Source organism: Passer montanus, unplaced genomic scaffold (genome assembly GCF_014805655.1).
Source record: "Passer montanus isolate IOZ18808 unplaced genomic scaffold, ASM1480565v1 scaffold9, whole genome shotgun sequence".
Classification (NCBI taxonomy): domain Eukaryota; kingdom Metazoa; phylum Chordata; class Aves; order Passeriformes; family Passeridae; genus Passer; species Passer montanus.
In genome coordinates, this window is record NW_024374367.1 from 8,081,363 (window position 1) to 8,097,098 (window position 15,736).

The 15,736-nt window shown below is 45.0% G+C and overlaps 2 protein-coding genes across 3 annotated transcripts in view; one reads left to right on the forward strand and one right to left on the reverse strand.

Moving 5' to 3' along the window:
- The first annotated feature begins 2 nt into the window (after nt 1–2).
- The window catches only part of SETD5 (SET domain containing 5), a 65,439-nt gene continuing 49,705 nt past the window's right edge, over nt 3–15,736 (forward strand). Inside the window, exon 1 of one of the 2 annotated variants that reach the window (XM_039734018.1) lies at nt 3–483. The gene's annotated coding sequence lies outside the window, so the exon portion shown is untranslated. The remainder of the gene's footprint in view (nt 484–15,736) is intronic. The other variant, XM_039734017.1, reaches the window with a different exon arrangement.
- Nucleotides 195–983, reverse strand: LOC120514089 (collagen alpha-1(I) chain-like). Its single transcript, XM_039734218.1, has one exon. The coding sequence runs from the start codon at nt 981–983 to the stop codon at nt 195–197; it is 789 nt and encodes a 262-aa protein (XP_039590152.1).

Genomic DNA, 15,736 nt, shown 5'->3' on the forward strand with positions numbered 1-15,736 from the left:
GCCCCGGCGCGAACCCGCGGCCCCTCCGCGCCCGAGCTCCGCTCCCTTCCTCCCGCGGCCCCGCAGCGCTGCGGACCGCACGCACCGCTCACTGCGGGCACCGGAACCGGGCGGAGCCCCTCGGCCGAGCACCGAGGGGCCCCTCCTGCCCGGCTCGGCCGCCCCTCCTACCGCGGAGGGGCCGTCCCTCCGCCTCACTGCCCCGCGGCCTTTGTTCGGGGCTCCAGGGACGGCGCCCGGCCAGCTGTGGGAGCGCTGGCCCCGGCGGCCCGAGGAGGGGCGGTCCCGGCCCCGGGCGGCCCCGCCGGGACCCCGTGAGGGCAGTGCCGTTTCCGCCCGGCCCGGGGAGAAGCCGCCGCTGCCGCCGGGGGAGGGGCCGCCGCTGCCGCGGCTGAGCGCTCGCTCTCGCCGGCTGCCCGGGACACGCCGTGGCGCCGAGCCGGGCCTGGTGCCGCGCAGGGGCCCGGGGAACGGGCCGGCCAGGTAGGCGCGGGCAGGCGGGAACCGGCCGTACCGGGCGGCGGGAGGGAACGCTGGGGCGGGCGGCTGGGCGGACGGCCGCGGGGGTTCCTGCGCGGCCCGCGGTCTGACGCTCTGCTCTGCGCTGCCGTGGCAGCCCGGTCGGCAGCGCCCCGCCGTGCCCCCGGAGGCTCGGCCCGAGCTGACCCGGTCCGGCGCGGTGTGCGGGCATCATGGCGGGCCCGGCGGTGCGCGGGCTCGGGACGCTGGCGGCCGGTGCGGTGCCGGGGCCGGAGTTGGGGCTGGAGCGGCCGCGGGGCTTTGTCGGTGAAGGCGAGCGCCGGGGAAGCCCCGCTGCAGCCCGGCCTTCTCCGCGCCCCCGTGTCCTCGCATTGTCCCGAGGGGCCGCGGGGGTCGTCGTCCGGCTCGGGGCAGCCTCCGGGCTGTGGCTGCCCGCCCCGAACCGCCGGCCCCTCCAGGCCTCGGTGGAGGCGGTGTTTGACCTGCATTTTCTGCTTTCTCATGGTGCCCGCGCGGCGCCTTCCTCCGTAACCCCCGCTCCCGGCGCCGGCGGCTGCAGCGCGGATCCTCCCGCATTTCCTCGCCCGTCACCGCGGCCGCCGCCGGCGCAGGGGGGGTTCCCCGCCGCGCTGCCCGCGCTCCGACCCCCGACGGCACCGGCAAGGTCACTGTCGACCGGCGGCTCGTCCTTGCCTGCCGGTGACCGGAGTTCACCGCCGGGCCGGGCGGGGAAGCGGCGCCGGGCAGTGTCTCGCCGTCCTCGGGGAGGGAGAGAGGCGAGGCCGCGTGTGGCCCCGTGGAAGCGGGGCAGATGGGTGTAGCAGCGAGGGGGGTTCGCAGCCCCTTCCCGGCCGTGTCCTCGTGTTCCTCTGACACCAGCTGAGCTCCTGGGCGCGCTGTTGGGGGGGGAAGAGCGTGTTCTGCGGGGCTGGAGAGGTCACGGGGTGCTGCAGGGCTCCTGTGGCTGCTGCGGACTCGGGCCATGATGTAATGAGAGCGTTGGGGGTACGGCGGGGGCGAATCTCTCTCCTTGGGTGAGGGAAGAACTTGATGTTGGTGTCTGATGGTGTGCTGGTACATTATGGATTTCAGGCAGTTGCCCCCACCCTGACTGGGTGTTGCTGCCAGAATCTAAATCCAAAAAAGGAATTTCTTTTTTTTTTAAATAATCAGAGATTCCTCTTTTCACTTGTATAGGAAATACTAGGATTTCTTTTTTTCTTCTTCTTGTGGTTGACCCAGGAAGTCATCTTGTTGCCGGCATTCAGGGTTTTTTTTTGCTGTAGAGGTGCAGGGAGGAGGGTGTTGCTGTGCTCTGGATCCTGTGGGTAAGCGTTGAAGGCAGTGACAGCAGCTGCTGTTGGCTCTGGAGCTCTGGTTGCTATGAGAAAAGCTTCACTAGACTTGGCTGCTATCTCCAGGGAAGGACAGCAGAGCAGCCTCCATTAGTGTGGTGGTAGAGGGATGGCTCACTCATGTTCAGCAAAGGACTTTACTTTTTGGGCTGTTTCCACAGGCCTAAAGCAGAAGCAGGGATATGTTTTGGGCCTGTGGGACAAAAATATCCAAGGTGGGTTTTATCACCGTTCTTGAGTTAATGGAATTGCATTAAAGTGTGGGCTGGAAGCCCCAGGTTACCCTTTCCACATATTTTGGTCTGTGTGAAAAGTAGGGCAGCAAGAATTGATATGATCTTCCTGTGAAGTGAAGCTGCAGTTGTGTCTTTTTTGAACTCCAGTCTCCTTCCCAGCCAGTAACAGAGCCAGATGCTTTTCTTATTGTTTGTATGTCTCCTTCCTCCCCTCCCAGCGCCTGGGCCCCACTTGCCTTATTGACTGGAATTTCTGCTGTGTGCAGTGGGTGTGTGCAGCAGACACCAGCCTGCTAGTGCTGAGGAGGGATTTTCCATTCACAGACCAGGGAACTGTCAAAATAAAGTCCCGACTCAACTTTAGGACTGGAAGTAGAAAGTGGGGAGAGGAGTTTTCCTCTGCTGCAGAGTACAATTTATTCTCTGAGCTTCTTACATGCTTTTATGTCAGAATGTATAGGAAATGTTGCTCTGCTGTGGAATAGGGAGGTAAAACTCCTGGGGATAATGGGAAAGATTCCTCCCTTTCGGTTGACTCAAATGCTTGAAGGAACAGTTTGCAGGAGGCCATTTTTGACGTGACTCTGTATTGTGGAATCTGCCAGCTCCCATCCACACTCTGTCTGCCTGACTGCAATAGCTTCCTTTTTTTTTTTTTTTTAAAGGAAGAATGAGTGCCTTTCTTATCTGCTTAACTAACCATTTGGCACTGGCCCCTGTCTGTGTGATATTGTGCTGTCGAGTTAGAGCTATCAGCATATTCCAGTGCGTTTGTTAGAGATGAAACTGTTAGTCGAGGTATGCAGCATGGGAACACATTAGCATTAGAAAACACTGCCATCTTTGTAAACTAACACCTAGCATGGGGAGCCCCTTGCCCTGGCCTGAGTTACCCAACTCAGAATTACTATGAGCTCGAAGCAAAAAATTCCAGGACCAGAATAATGTGAGAGAGATTAAGATATGCCCTTAAATCCGCTTGACTGGCAGCAATCATGTGCTAGATGCCAAACTCTGAGTAGCTTTTATATTTGAGGATCTGTAGCACACAAATTGCCTCACAAGGTGGGGTGAGCAACTTTTTAACCCCCCTAAAACACATCAGTCTCTGGGGCTGGAGGTGTCATCTGCTGCCTAACCTGGAGTGACATGACACCAGTACTGAACTCTGAATTTTGTGAGTATGAAAACGGCTCCTTGTTTTAATGAAATACAGAAAGTGATCTTCATGGCCCTTTAGTCTTTGTTTACAGTCTCTCTGTAGGTTGTTTACAGTCTCTCTGTAGGTTATAATGGGGAATTGGTCCATTGCCTCACATTCTGTTGGATAACTGGCACTGCTTTGACAAGGCCCTGGCTCTTCATTTTACTGTCAAATCCCAAGTGACCTGAAAGTAATATTCCTTAGCTAATGTTGTCTGATATTTCCCTACTGCAAGGTGGGGTGATGAAATCCCATGTACGTTTGAATCACTTTTTAAAAAGAGCCTCAGTTACCACAAGATTTTATTTTAAAACTTAACAGGTCAAAGTTGAAAAAACACAGGAAAGGGATGGCATTGAACTGGAATCTCAGAACATGCAGAAGTTATGTTCTTTTTTTTCTGGAGGGGAAAAAACCCAACCAGCAATCATGGATTTAAATTTTCCAAATGTTCCTTGAAGTAAAAAAAACCCCAACATTTTTAATTCAAAGTTCCAGGTGCAAAGTGTGCAAGGGAGAACTAAATGTGTGATGTCCCAGATGTGTAATTTATTAATCTGTCCAGTCTGTACTTTCTCCCATTTTGGATGATCAGACTTTTACAAACTTGTGTTGAATGATGTGATGAGATAAAAATGTTTCTATCTATTCTGGCAATATTAAAACAAACATAATGACTGTTTAGAGGTTTGAAAATTCAAAAATCATTGTTCTCATGACATTATTACTGTATTACAAAAGCACATTTGTGTTTTTACTCTGGTGCTGCTTGTGTGTGTAACTCTGAAATTTTGCCAATGAAATGCTGTGTTGTGTGCAGTGTATGAGAAAGATTGCAATAGGGAAACTGTTCTTTATGTGTACAAGATGTAGTAGCAGTGCTTGAGTTGAAATGTTAAATGTGCTTAAGTGTATAGCGTGTGAGCTGTTAAGTCTCAGTTGCCTCTATGAAACTTCAGCTGCTATTTGATTTTAAAATAAAAATTGTGTTGTATTTTACATGTCTGTTTAGTTGGCTTTTTTTTTTCCCTCTTGCAAATTAAAAGAAAAATAGCTATGGGTATTACAGCTGTTACAGATTCTACAGCCAGTCTTTGGCTCCCATGACCGACTTGTGGCAAGAGTTAGTGCACTGTAAGTTTGCACTTGCATTGTTAGGGGTGGGTTTGTATAAATCTGGCTTAACCTAAACCTTTTGCTTATTTTGATCATGGAAAAAGCCCCAGACCATAATGCAGCAAGAGTTCAGCATTTTGAAACTGTGGGAGCTGAGGTTTTTTTCCACTTTTTCCTTTTAATTCCTTATTGAAGTTGCTTGGGGGATCTTGGTTAGGGTTGGTTTTTTTTCCACAGGATTTGCTATTTTGGTGGCAATTTTCCAGTATTCCTGTAGCAAATCAGCCGAGCTGCAGCCCCTGTCCCTGCTGAGCAGGGAGAATGTGCAGTGCTCCAGGCCTCCCTGCTGAGCTCACACAGGGGTGGGACTTGCTAAGCTGCTGAAATCGCAGCTAATGCCCACTGAGCATGCTGAGAAACAGTTTTTCAACTGCTCCTAGTTTAAATTTTTTTTCTATAATTAGCAAAGATGCTCTTTGTCTTGAAGGATGATCTATGGGACAAATCAGGAGGTTCTGGTTCATCGTCCCCCTGCCCCCCTCCCGAGCCAGTGGTGAAGTAGTATTTTCCTGTAACAAAAATAGCTGAAGAGATTTTTCCCTCACTTCAACCGATGAGTCTGAACTTGAAAAGCTGTAGCCCAAAAAAAGAAACCTTCAGCAAATAATAGTCTTAATGCTAGTTTCTGTTGCCACAAGTGCTATAGGACCATCAGTATGGTTTTTTAAATTGTAAATCTGCGTCATTCTGATCCTTAAATCTAATTTAAATGCTGAAACAAGTAGAACAAACAAACTATATTTTAAATAATATATTTGAGAAATAAAGTATTTCTTGGTGAGTTTTATTTTCCTCCTGCCAGACATGCACAAACCCCAATTATTTTAATGAGCAATATGGGAAATATTCAGCAAAGTGTACTGATGTACTCAGACTTAAAGGTGGAAAAATGTGGGAGGATTTGTCAGCGGTTTGAGTGGCAAGCTTTTAGTGTGAGCGGGAGAAGTAATTTCTTTTGTGGTCAGGAATCTAATAGTCTCACATTCACCAAACACGAAGAAAAAAGGGGGGACTAAGAGAGAGGAACATAGCAGAGTGGCATTGAGAAATGGTCAGGAATTTGACTTTTAGAGTGAAGTTCAGAAATGATCTGTTGTTTATGCTAAAGTGTAATCCTTATAAACTTGATAACGTAGACAGGTCTTGCATTCCTCCCTGAGGGTCACAGAAGGGCTAAGTTTAGCAAAGGGGAGGTATCCCAAACACTCAGATCTATCTAGTTTTCAAGGCAGCAAACTTCTCTGTTTTCATCCTGTTCTAAACAAGCCTAGGGTTTGGGTTGGTTTTTTTTGTTTTTTTTTTTCACTTACAGGCAGCCTTTTGAGGCAGAATGTGAGTTAGCTTTAAAACCAAAATGCCCTAAAATATTTCAAAGTAATTTCATGGTAGAAAGGTCAGGATGCTTTTGATGTGTTCATATTTAGAACATGATTACAATTGCAATCATACACATTGACAAGAAGATATTGTCTGGATTTGGTAGCTGCTCATTTAGTGACTCAGGCCTATTCCTGTTGTCCTCACAGAACTCATACCAGGGTTTTCTTCTGCAGCCTTGCTGATTTACAGGACAAAATGTTTTCAGTGACCGTGCCAGCAACCTGGAAAACAATTTGAAGTTCTTTCTGATACTTTCTTTCTTTCTTGACTTTAAAGCAAGCAGTTTGAAATGCAACTTGTTGATAGGGAAGGCGTGTGAGACCCTGCCACCGAACTTTTTAACAGAACATGCCTGCTGCTACTGATTCAGTAAAGGAAAAAAAAAAAGAAAAAAAGAGGATGCAGCCTGGAGTTTTAGTTCATTGGCATCAGATTATGTGGCCTCTTGGTTTTGCATGACTTTGAATCATGAAAATAAATGGCTGAGAATTTTTGAGGATTTTGTTGGTGGTCATATTTGGATAAGGAAGCCCACATAAGACAGTATTGCTCACACTGTAGGACAGAAAGTCACTTCTTGCTTCTGGGAGCAGAATATGGGAGGTGCAGAGGTTGTAGCTGGTGGAAGGATGAGGCCAGGAAGACTGAAACTTCCCATCACAGTTCCAGGTAGTTCAGAGAATGGGAACAGAGGCATATTTTTCAGTGTGGTCATGTTTCCCAGAGCTGCCTCTGCCCAAATTACATCTTTCTGCTAATGTTTGAAGTCAGATTTTAGGACTGGAACCCCTGCAGGATGCTGGTGTGGAAACTACTGCCAAGGAGCAGTTCTCAACTGTTTTTTATGGGAGAGAGTGAGGAGGTGCGAACGTATCCTTGCTTGTAGGCAGGAAGGAGTACACTGGGAAAAGTTTGAGAACCAGTGATTTGGGAAACTGAAGTGCCCTGGGGGTTCAACATGGAGCCCTTAAAATAGCATGCCTCAACCTGAGCTGCACTATCAATTTATAGATACTTGGAAGAGTGCACAAGCCTGTTGCATTTGTGTGGCCTTCAACTAAAGACACTAAAACATTATTTGCTGTGTTTCAGTGGCATTGAGTTGGAATAGCTTATAATGTTACAAGAATGTTTTCAGTAGTGTGGCTGTAGATTAATTTTTGCTACAGCTAAGATCTGGAAGCTTCCTGTATAAATACATCTGAAGTGAACCTTTGAAGAAAAGATGACTGCTTGTTTGAGTTAAGTAGGCTCTGTTTGACTGTAGGGGAGATTGGCTTCGTGGTTAAAATTCTCTTGCAGTTTTATGAACTTAAGGATGTTGGCGTTCAAGATGGTCTGGAAGTTAAGAGGGAACAAGGATACTTGCAGGGTGAAAGTCAGGTTCTGAGCTTGTCACAAACTCTCTTTGTTGTGCAGTTCTTCTAATTTCTACCTCAGGCTTTGCTGGTAGATGGAAATTCATGTGTTAAACTGGAATGGGTGTTCGTGACGCACAGTATATTCACTGTACAGCTTTGTGCAGGTTTTTGGTGCACAAGTGTTCTGTGGCAGTTCAGGCTGACAGTCCTGTTCTTCCCAGTGTCACTTCTGCCTCTCTGCTGGCCCATGCCTGCCCCAGTAGTGAACTATTCGGAAGACTACCATTCAGAAAACAAGTGCATTTCATTTTTGAAAGGAAGAGTTTTCTGCTGGCTTCTGCCTGAACTGCTTGACTGTGGGGTCAGGTTAGCACCAGTGCAGGGAGGGATGGGGAGGCTGCACTGAAGCTGTGCCAGCTGAAGTCAGCTTGAAACTATTGCAGAACTGCACCCTGCGAGCGAGGTTACTCCGGGTGAAGTTACATGAGACAGCTGAGCATATCCAACTGCTCTGCTGCTGAATGGGGGAAGTTTTGTTCCCCCTTGCTCTCTCACCCAACGGGGAGTTCTGCCTTTTTTGTCTGCCAGCTCTGGTTCCTGCTGGATTCCTTTTCTGAACTCCTCCAGCTTGCTAACCCAGCAGAACGCTGTGTTGGGGTTATTTTATGTTTTGGGTTTTGCTGGATTATTTTTTTGCCAAGATAGTGAACCGAACTGGCTCACTGAGAGACTTGTCAGGCATCCAGAGCCCTCACAAAATAAATAGGGGAGAGCATATGGGTGGAAGTGCAGAGGATGTGGTGGGGACCGGAGAAGGGGAACAGGGTCTCCGCCTTTCGGTGCCGCGCCCAGCGCGGCCAGCTCAGGCTGTCCCCTGTAACTTCACACCCCTCTGAAAGGAGAGTGAGCCACCATCCACTGCATGCTGACAGACCTCTGCCAGTCCGTGAGTTTGTGCCCTTGATCACTCTGTGTGGAGTGCTTTATTTAGACAAACTCTTAGTTCCCTGCTTGAAAATTGATGATGTAGTCTTGCCTTCATCTGTTCTTGTTTGTTTGAGAAGCTGGTCAGATGTGAGTTTTAATGTAGGCTTGATCTGTGATGGTGAAGTGTTACAGCCTAAGCTTGGTGCTTAACTGTTTCAAACCAGCAAAATATTCTAGGTATACTTTTGCAGAAAGTCAATACAGCTGAAAGCTGGAGTGATGGCTCATTTTGGAATATGGCAAAAAGTTAATTAGTATAAAAATATTACTAATAATCTGTGTAAGTAAATGCACCACACAATGTTTCTTTTTTTTTTAACCTAGGAATTAGAAAGTCTTTGTTTTATATTTACTTGCCCCTTGATACAGGTAATGAAATACCAAGGTGTGCAGAAAATTACAAATTACTGAATTATACACTGTCAAATGTATAAAAAAAGATCACGGTGTGAATTCCATATAACTTCTCTGAAAATACATAAGGTATGACTGGAACAACACAAAAATGTAATTCAGCCAAGGCCAGTTGCAGCAGAAACTTCAATCCTATTTCTTTAATATGGAAAACTTGGTTATAGCAAATTTGAAACAAAGCAACTGTGCACTGCAGATCCTGTTGTGTGCTGCTCTGTCTGCTCACTGCAAGCTGAGGCTTTGTCTCATACCTAGTGAGACTACTTGGTCTAACAGAACTTGAGGCAGCATTTTGGCTGTTTGTGTTTGAATAAAGGTATTTAAATGTTAGCATGTCATGACATCTCCAAACGCGTATTGCTGTGCAAAAAAAATTCATGATGGGTGTGAGCAGTATGTCTCATAAGCAAGAAATCTCATCTGTTGCAAGGGTAATCTTTTATTTAATGAAAACATTTGCAAATAGCCCCAAATCAATCACTTTGCCATAAGTATATGCCATAGATATGTCCCTTATCAGTAGGAAGATCTGAGCTGAGGTTAAAGCTGTGACTTGTGAGAAACGCAGAGGAAATACCTTAACTCTGCCCTGCAGTGGCACTGCTTGGAGGGGCTGTTTCTTGCATGCTCTGCCTGAGGTGGGAGGCACTTGGATGCCCAAGTCCCAAGGCTGTTGGCATTCTTTCCACACCTATGGAAATCACCATTCGTGTTGCTGAGAGTGGTGCTTGTCACTTTTCCAGCTTAGCTCCTGAAACACTTGGAGCATGGTGTGGGTCACTCAAAGTCAAGAAGCTGAACACAGAAGTGTTTGCATCTGACAGCACAGGTTTGATCTCTGGTGAATTCTCTTTGGCCACTGCAGGTTCAAAGTATCTTTTATAAAATGTTCAGGTACAGAATTTGTAAGATTAAAAACTTGCAAACTGGGAAAAGACTTTCCCCACAGTCAGCCATGGAACAACATGAGAGTTGAAATTGATGTGTCACAGTTCCTGTTTCCTGCTCCTGCTTTTCTAAGCCTTACATGTGCAGACAGCAGTAATAAATTAATAAAGAATAAAGCACTGGCTTGTTCTGAAAGTGAGACTATGCATTAAAACCTGCAGTCATTAGTTAAGCCTCTCTTGGGTGCAGCTTGGGACTGTCAGCTTGAAACTGGTCAGCAGAAATTTGTTGAATCACATGTGGAGAGAGAATCCCAGGGAGAATGAAATGGGATGTCCAAATGTTCATGGAAGTTCTGTGGTTTTTGCAGAACTGTATGAACTGTCACCAGGATCCTCCCAGTGAAATCCTTTGCTTGAAAAAAAAAAAATTAACAGTTTTTAAACAGTGTCACACAGCAGAGATGTATGGGGAGCAGGCTGTTCTTGCAAGCAAAGTTTGTAGCTTTCTGTTGCTCTTCCAGTGTCAGAGTTTAGGCGTCATTCCTTTTTCTGAGTAATAGTGAAGCAGTCTGTTCCCATGAGAGTCACTGGGCTGAGGCAATACTTGAAAGGAATTCTAAAATTTTCAGTTTCACATGAAGAGAAGGTTGTGAAGGAGGAAAAAAGTAGCTTTGACACATATTTTAAAAATGTTGTGAACTTTTTGCTGAAGCTGTTGAGAGATGGTTGTTACTGAAATGGTACATGATTTTAAAATTTAAAAATTCATCTTAAACAATTGAACTTTCTATGAAATTCTGTTAGTACTGAAAAGGTATCATTAGCTTAGGTTAAAATTTCTGCAGTTCTGCAGACTGATCAGCAATGAGTCTGCTGACTGGAGTCTTCTGCTTCCCTCCCAGGATGCATGTGTGGTCCTTAGCTTTTACTGACCAGGAATGAAATGTGTGAAATAGCCACTGACTGAAATTTTTTTCAGGTGCTTTTTGCCCCCTGGAAGTTCAAGATGAAATGCTGGCAAGATGATGTGTCCCCACTCCTGTTCTGCTTAGAGCTAGGTATTGCCCTGGCTTTCACGTCTTGAAACACTGTATGTGACATCTCAGAAGTAGATGTCACATTTATGTCACATCTTAATATTTTTACTGCTAAAAATATTAAGGCACAAAAAAGGAATTTACTTGCATAGGACATCTTATAGGCAGTGTGGAGGAACAACATATTTGGTTTGGGGGTGTTCTTGGCTTCTGGTCTAGTGGTGCAAGTTGCAGTTTTAGGTGGCTCTCTCACCCACACCAGTCATCACCTCTGCCTACATGTCCATGTTCTGTAGTGTTGTGTTCCTTCTTTATGTATCTTCAGTTTCTTTCAGTAAAGCTGTCAGTGGTTTTAATACTGCTCTTAGTAGGTGTGGTGGGGGAGTGCATTCCGTAGTGGATACAGGTGAAAACATCTGTATGAGTTGATGATGGGGAAGCATGGTATTATGAGCCAGGGTGTTTTCCCTGCCTGTTTTCACTAGCTTTGTAATGCTCCAAGGTAGTTTGGGTTATGAACAATGCTGCTACTGATTTGTAGCCACAGGACTGATAAGCTGTGTAAAGGGGCCTTCAGAGTACTTTGGCAATCTGTGTTTGTGCACACAAAATCTATCTGCATTACTCAGGAAGATAATTCCTGTCTGTGCTGTTTTCCTTCTGTGTTTAGATCATTCTTCTATCCAACTCTTACCCAGCTGAGGTCTCGGTAGTTCTCAGTTTTTCCATAATGACAAAATCAAATCAGCCCTATGAGTGGTGCATATGAAATTCCTTTTGGTTAAAGCACATTGCCCTGAATGTTTTCAGAGTGTTGTTTTTTTTTTTTCTTGTGAGAATTCAGAGTTTTTCCATAATGACAAAATCAAATCAGCCCTATGAGTGGTGCATGTGAAATTCTTTTTGGTTAAAGTACATTGCCCTGAATGTTTTCAGAGTGGTTTTTTTTTCTTGTGAGAATTCAACATCTTGTGTTTGAAAGAGAAAGGAGAAAAGATGCAGATGAGGAAATGCTGTTGTTTAAGGTACAGGGAGGAACAAGTAACTTGTTTCTAGAACATAATCTGTCCAGCTGTGACTTAGTCATCCTCAGTCTTATATAAAATGCATCCAGTCTAAATAGTTGAGCATCTCCCTCCTGAATGCGGCAAACCTTTTATGCTTATGTGGAGATGTGAAGCTGTAACAGGCACAAGGCATCATCTTAGGAATACCTTCATACTTGGGAACCTGCAGCATCCATCATACTGTCAAGCCTCATTTACTCATGTGATGGGACTTTTTTTATTTTATTCTGTTCCACATTTTTTTCAAGCCTAAAGAGATTCCTTGCTCTTGGCAGAGAATACAGCACTAATAATTCCAGACAGGAGAGCAGAGAACGTAACGTGAGAACAAGGGTGACTCTTGAATCAGACTGAAGGTTTTGTTCATCTCTGACAGGGCCAAAAATTGATGTTTGAGGAAGAATGTAAGGTGAGGAGATCACAGGATCTTGGCTAATGTCTCTAATTTCAGTGTAGTAGTTCCTGCTGTTACATTACATGCAGCCCTCCTCTTAGTCACTTGGATTTCACATAGCTGTTCTTCAAGGAAAGGGGGATAACTTGACTATTATGAAATGCTTTTACATGGATAAATGTATTTCCACACAGGTCCTTTGTTTATATAATTATGGAGGTTTTGGAGGGGTGGGGGAGATTTTTCTTAATGACAAGCAGGAACTTGTAAGCTTTGTAGGAACTGGCATGTGTGAGTTGAAAGATATTCTGTACTGGTTAAGGGACGATGGACAGCCTTGTTTAGGTAGTCAAGAAAACTGATGCTGTACAACAACAACAGCACTGCTGAGTGTGTTGTTAAATAAATGTATTGATAAAGAGAGGTGTTGATAAATCTTACGACTCTGGACATGGAAGCTGACATTTAAAATTCTGTCAATACATTTCCCATTAATACACATTTCATGAAACTGGGGAAGCTGGCCTCTTCAGTCACATATGTATGCAGGGGAAGGTCTTCTTAGGAGGGGTACTTGGAGCTGTGCTTCACTTGGGTAGTTGGAAACATTCTTCAAAGGCTTCTGAGAAAGTGTTTGATGTAGTTTTAGTTCTAAAAAAAGTTATACAGTTTTTTCATAAGAACTACAAATACACTGTGCTCACTGTGAAGACTTAATGGCTTGGGTTGATGCTGCTTGGGGACCTCAAGGCTGCAATGCATTGCATGATTTTTGTGGTAAATCCATATATTTTTTTCAGGCTGTGCTTGACGAACATGGCCTAGCTCTCAAGTAATCTGCAATGCCAAGTGTAAAATTGACTAGGTGAGATTTTCCATTCCTTGTTAGGTGGAAATTCAGATCATCAGAAGGTTATTTTTTGCCTTAAAATACATAGTTACGCAAAGACTTAGTGGCCCTGGAGAAGAAATGAGCAATGCCCTGAGCAACTGATCCAAGCTGACCCCTGCTTTGGGGGTAGGGAGACAGTGTTTCAGCCAGTTCAACTTGCAGTGCTCCCTTCAAATCTGGATTATTCAGTGGTTGAGTACAAGACTGGCTGGAGGAGGTCTGGGGGGACCTGGCTGTTTTAGGTGGAGAGGGCAGAAGATAGGAGGAAGAAGGCTATACTCTGCTACTGGAAATGTTTGTGCTGGAGAATTTGTATTAACAGTGGAGACCTGGAATATCTGAGAATTGAACTTGGCAAGGACACACCTAGCTTTATAGATGATTGTGAGATGAAATCAGATTTTAATTCACTGTTCTTTAGATATTTTTTATCTGGACAGCATAAAATATTTGATGATTCTTGATCACTGGAGAGTGCTAGTGGGATAATAAAGTATATTTTAGGATCTCTGAATTGTTTTGCCACATTTCAACAAAAGATGTGAATCCATCCCGTTGCAAGGTGATGCATTTGTTAGCAAAACTGCAGACCCACCTATAAATTGTGAAACAGCATTTTGGAAAGCAGTAGCTTGAAGGGCTTTAAGGTCTTTACAGCTTGTTGCCTCTACATTGTACTTGGGCCATTATTTTATTTGAAAGGGTTAATGTGATTCTTGGGCATATTGAAGAGGAGGGAAAAAAAGTGGGGGAAAGGAATGTGAAGCAAAATAAGTAATCTTATAAACACAGCAGTGTTGAGACTGATACTGGAATTGAATTTTGGTTTCCATGCTTCAAGAAGAATGCCAATGTATTTGGAGAGAATTCAAAGGACAGCTGCAGAAATGATCCAGGGACTGGAAAATAAGCCTCATGATGTGAGGTTTAAAGAAGCTCAACTTACTCAGGTTATTGAAAAGACAATTGACAGAGGACTTGATCTTTCTGTAAAAGGACTTGTGAGATTTGCTGACAAAGACATAGCAATATCAGCTGAGGTTAGACAAATTCAAATTTGAAGTGCAGTTCCTCAGCAATGATAGTAATTAAACATCAGATTTGTTTACAGGCAAGGGGAAAGGAGCAGACATTCATCTTAGTCTTTTATGAAAGGCCCAACTTAGTTCTTTTTGGAGAAAATACATTGCAATTTATTTTTTAACATTATGATAATATGCCTTTCCTGACACTGGAGTTTAAGAATCTTTGAAGATGTTGTGCCATGATTAGTTGGTGCAAGTTCAGGTACATGAACTTGCAGTCACAGCCAAGATTATGAAATTAAGATGAATTTAGAGGAGAAATAGTTAAGCTGGTGCTAGAATACTGCCTTGCATAACACACATAAGATGTGAAGGGAACTCTGAAACTTAATGCTTTGTGGTGTGCATCAATGGAATGCAGCTCTTTCCCATACTGTGTTGCTTCAGATGTTTAAGATATGGTTAAGGCTTTCTGAAAGCCCCTACAGAGAAGCCCTGATGTAACTGTGTACACTCACTGTATTCAGATGAGCATTCCTGCATTCCGGTTGGCCACAGCAGAAGTCTGTAAATCTTTTTCATCCTTTTTTAGAAACAGTATGAAAAAAAATGCACAATGGCAATATTATTATAATTCTTCTGAGAGTAAGCACTAACTCTCCTGGTAGGTTTCATTCTTAAATGTAGGATATTCTCTATCTCTCAAGCTAACTGGACTTGTTCAGAAAGTATATTTGTGTCTGAACAAATAATTGTAAGAAGTGGTGTTCTAATGGCACTTGTTTGCTGGTTTTCATGCTGTCCAAATGAGAGTACTTTAGCAATTCTACTTGTCCATCACTTTGTAAATTCACCTGGGGAATTGAGTGACTCAGTTTGGTAATGGCTCCAGATCATGCTTCTACTTTTTATTTGCAGTTGTGCATTCCACCACTCCCTTGACGGCTGCCAAGTTTCTGTATTTCCATAGATTACCTTGTTCCAGATGCCTTTGCAGACATGCAGAGCTCTTAAATTCCCTTCTGGTAGCTCTCAGAATCTGCTGCTTTGTGCAGGTGGAGCTCTCCCAGTTGGTTCTGCCTGGGTGCATGCTCGTCCTTGCCTGTGCAGAGGAGGACCTTGAGCTACCTGGGCTGCTCTTTTCTCCTGTGTAGCTGCATTCCTGCCTCTCCTCTCTTCCTCCTCCAGCTCCAGTCAGGGAGGAGCCCCATTGCTGTCACCTCTGCAGCTGTGCAGTAAGAAAATGCTTCCATGTCCTATGGAAGAAAAGGCAGCTGAACATTTTCTGCACATTTTCTATCAATTTGTCACATAAATTGTGCTGTTTCTGAGGTGGGAAAGAAGTTGTCTGGCAGCTGGAAGTTTCCTTGCTTAGGGCTAGAGGAGTAGCAAACTACAGGAACGTGTTGGGGCACTACACAGCACAAAGCAAAGACCTCCAGCTTTGAGATCAAGTGCAGCAACCCCTGCTACTCACCTTGTCCAGACAGCCCTGTCTGCCTTAACCTGCAGGAGCAGCTCGCAGGAAAAAGTCACAGCTGCACGCAAAAGAGGTTGTGAGGGCTTAGTTTAGGAGTAGGGAAATATCCCTCTTCCTTGCCTTCCCTCTCAGATGTGTCATTGTCCTCCTCTCCACAGCATCACGAGGCTGATGGAGAGGACCTGCTGGAGGAGGGCTGTCAGTCTGTTCAGCCTGAGCAACTTCTTGCATTTCAACCTCTTTGTTTCATCCTGTTGTTGTACATATATGTGCTTAGTTGCATTTATGATAATCATGAAAAATACCCTGAATGTATTACTCTGCTCGTAATTCAACATTCAAAAAAGATGGAGGTAGC

Bases quoted from the DNA above. Each gene is read 5' to 3' on its own strand.
- LOC120514089 (XM_039734218.1), bottom strand. From the start codon at position 983: ATGAGAAAGCAGAAAATGCAGGTCAAACACCGCCTCCACCGAGGCCTG.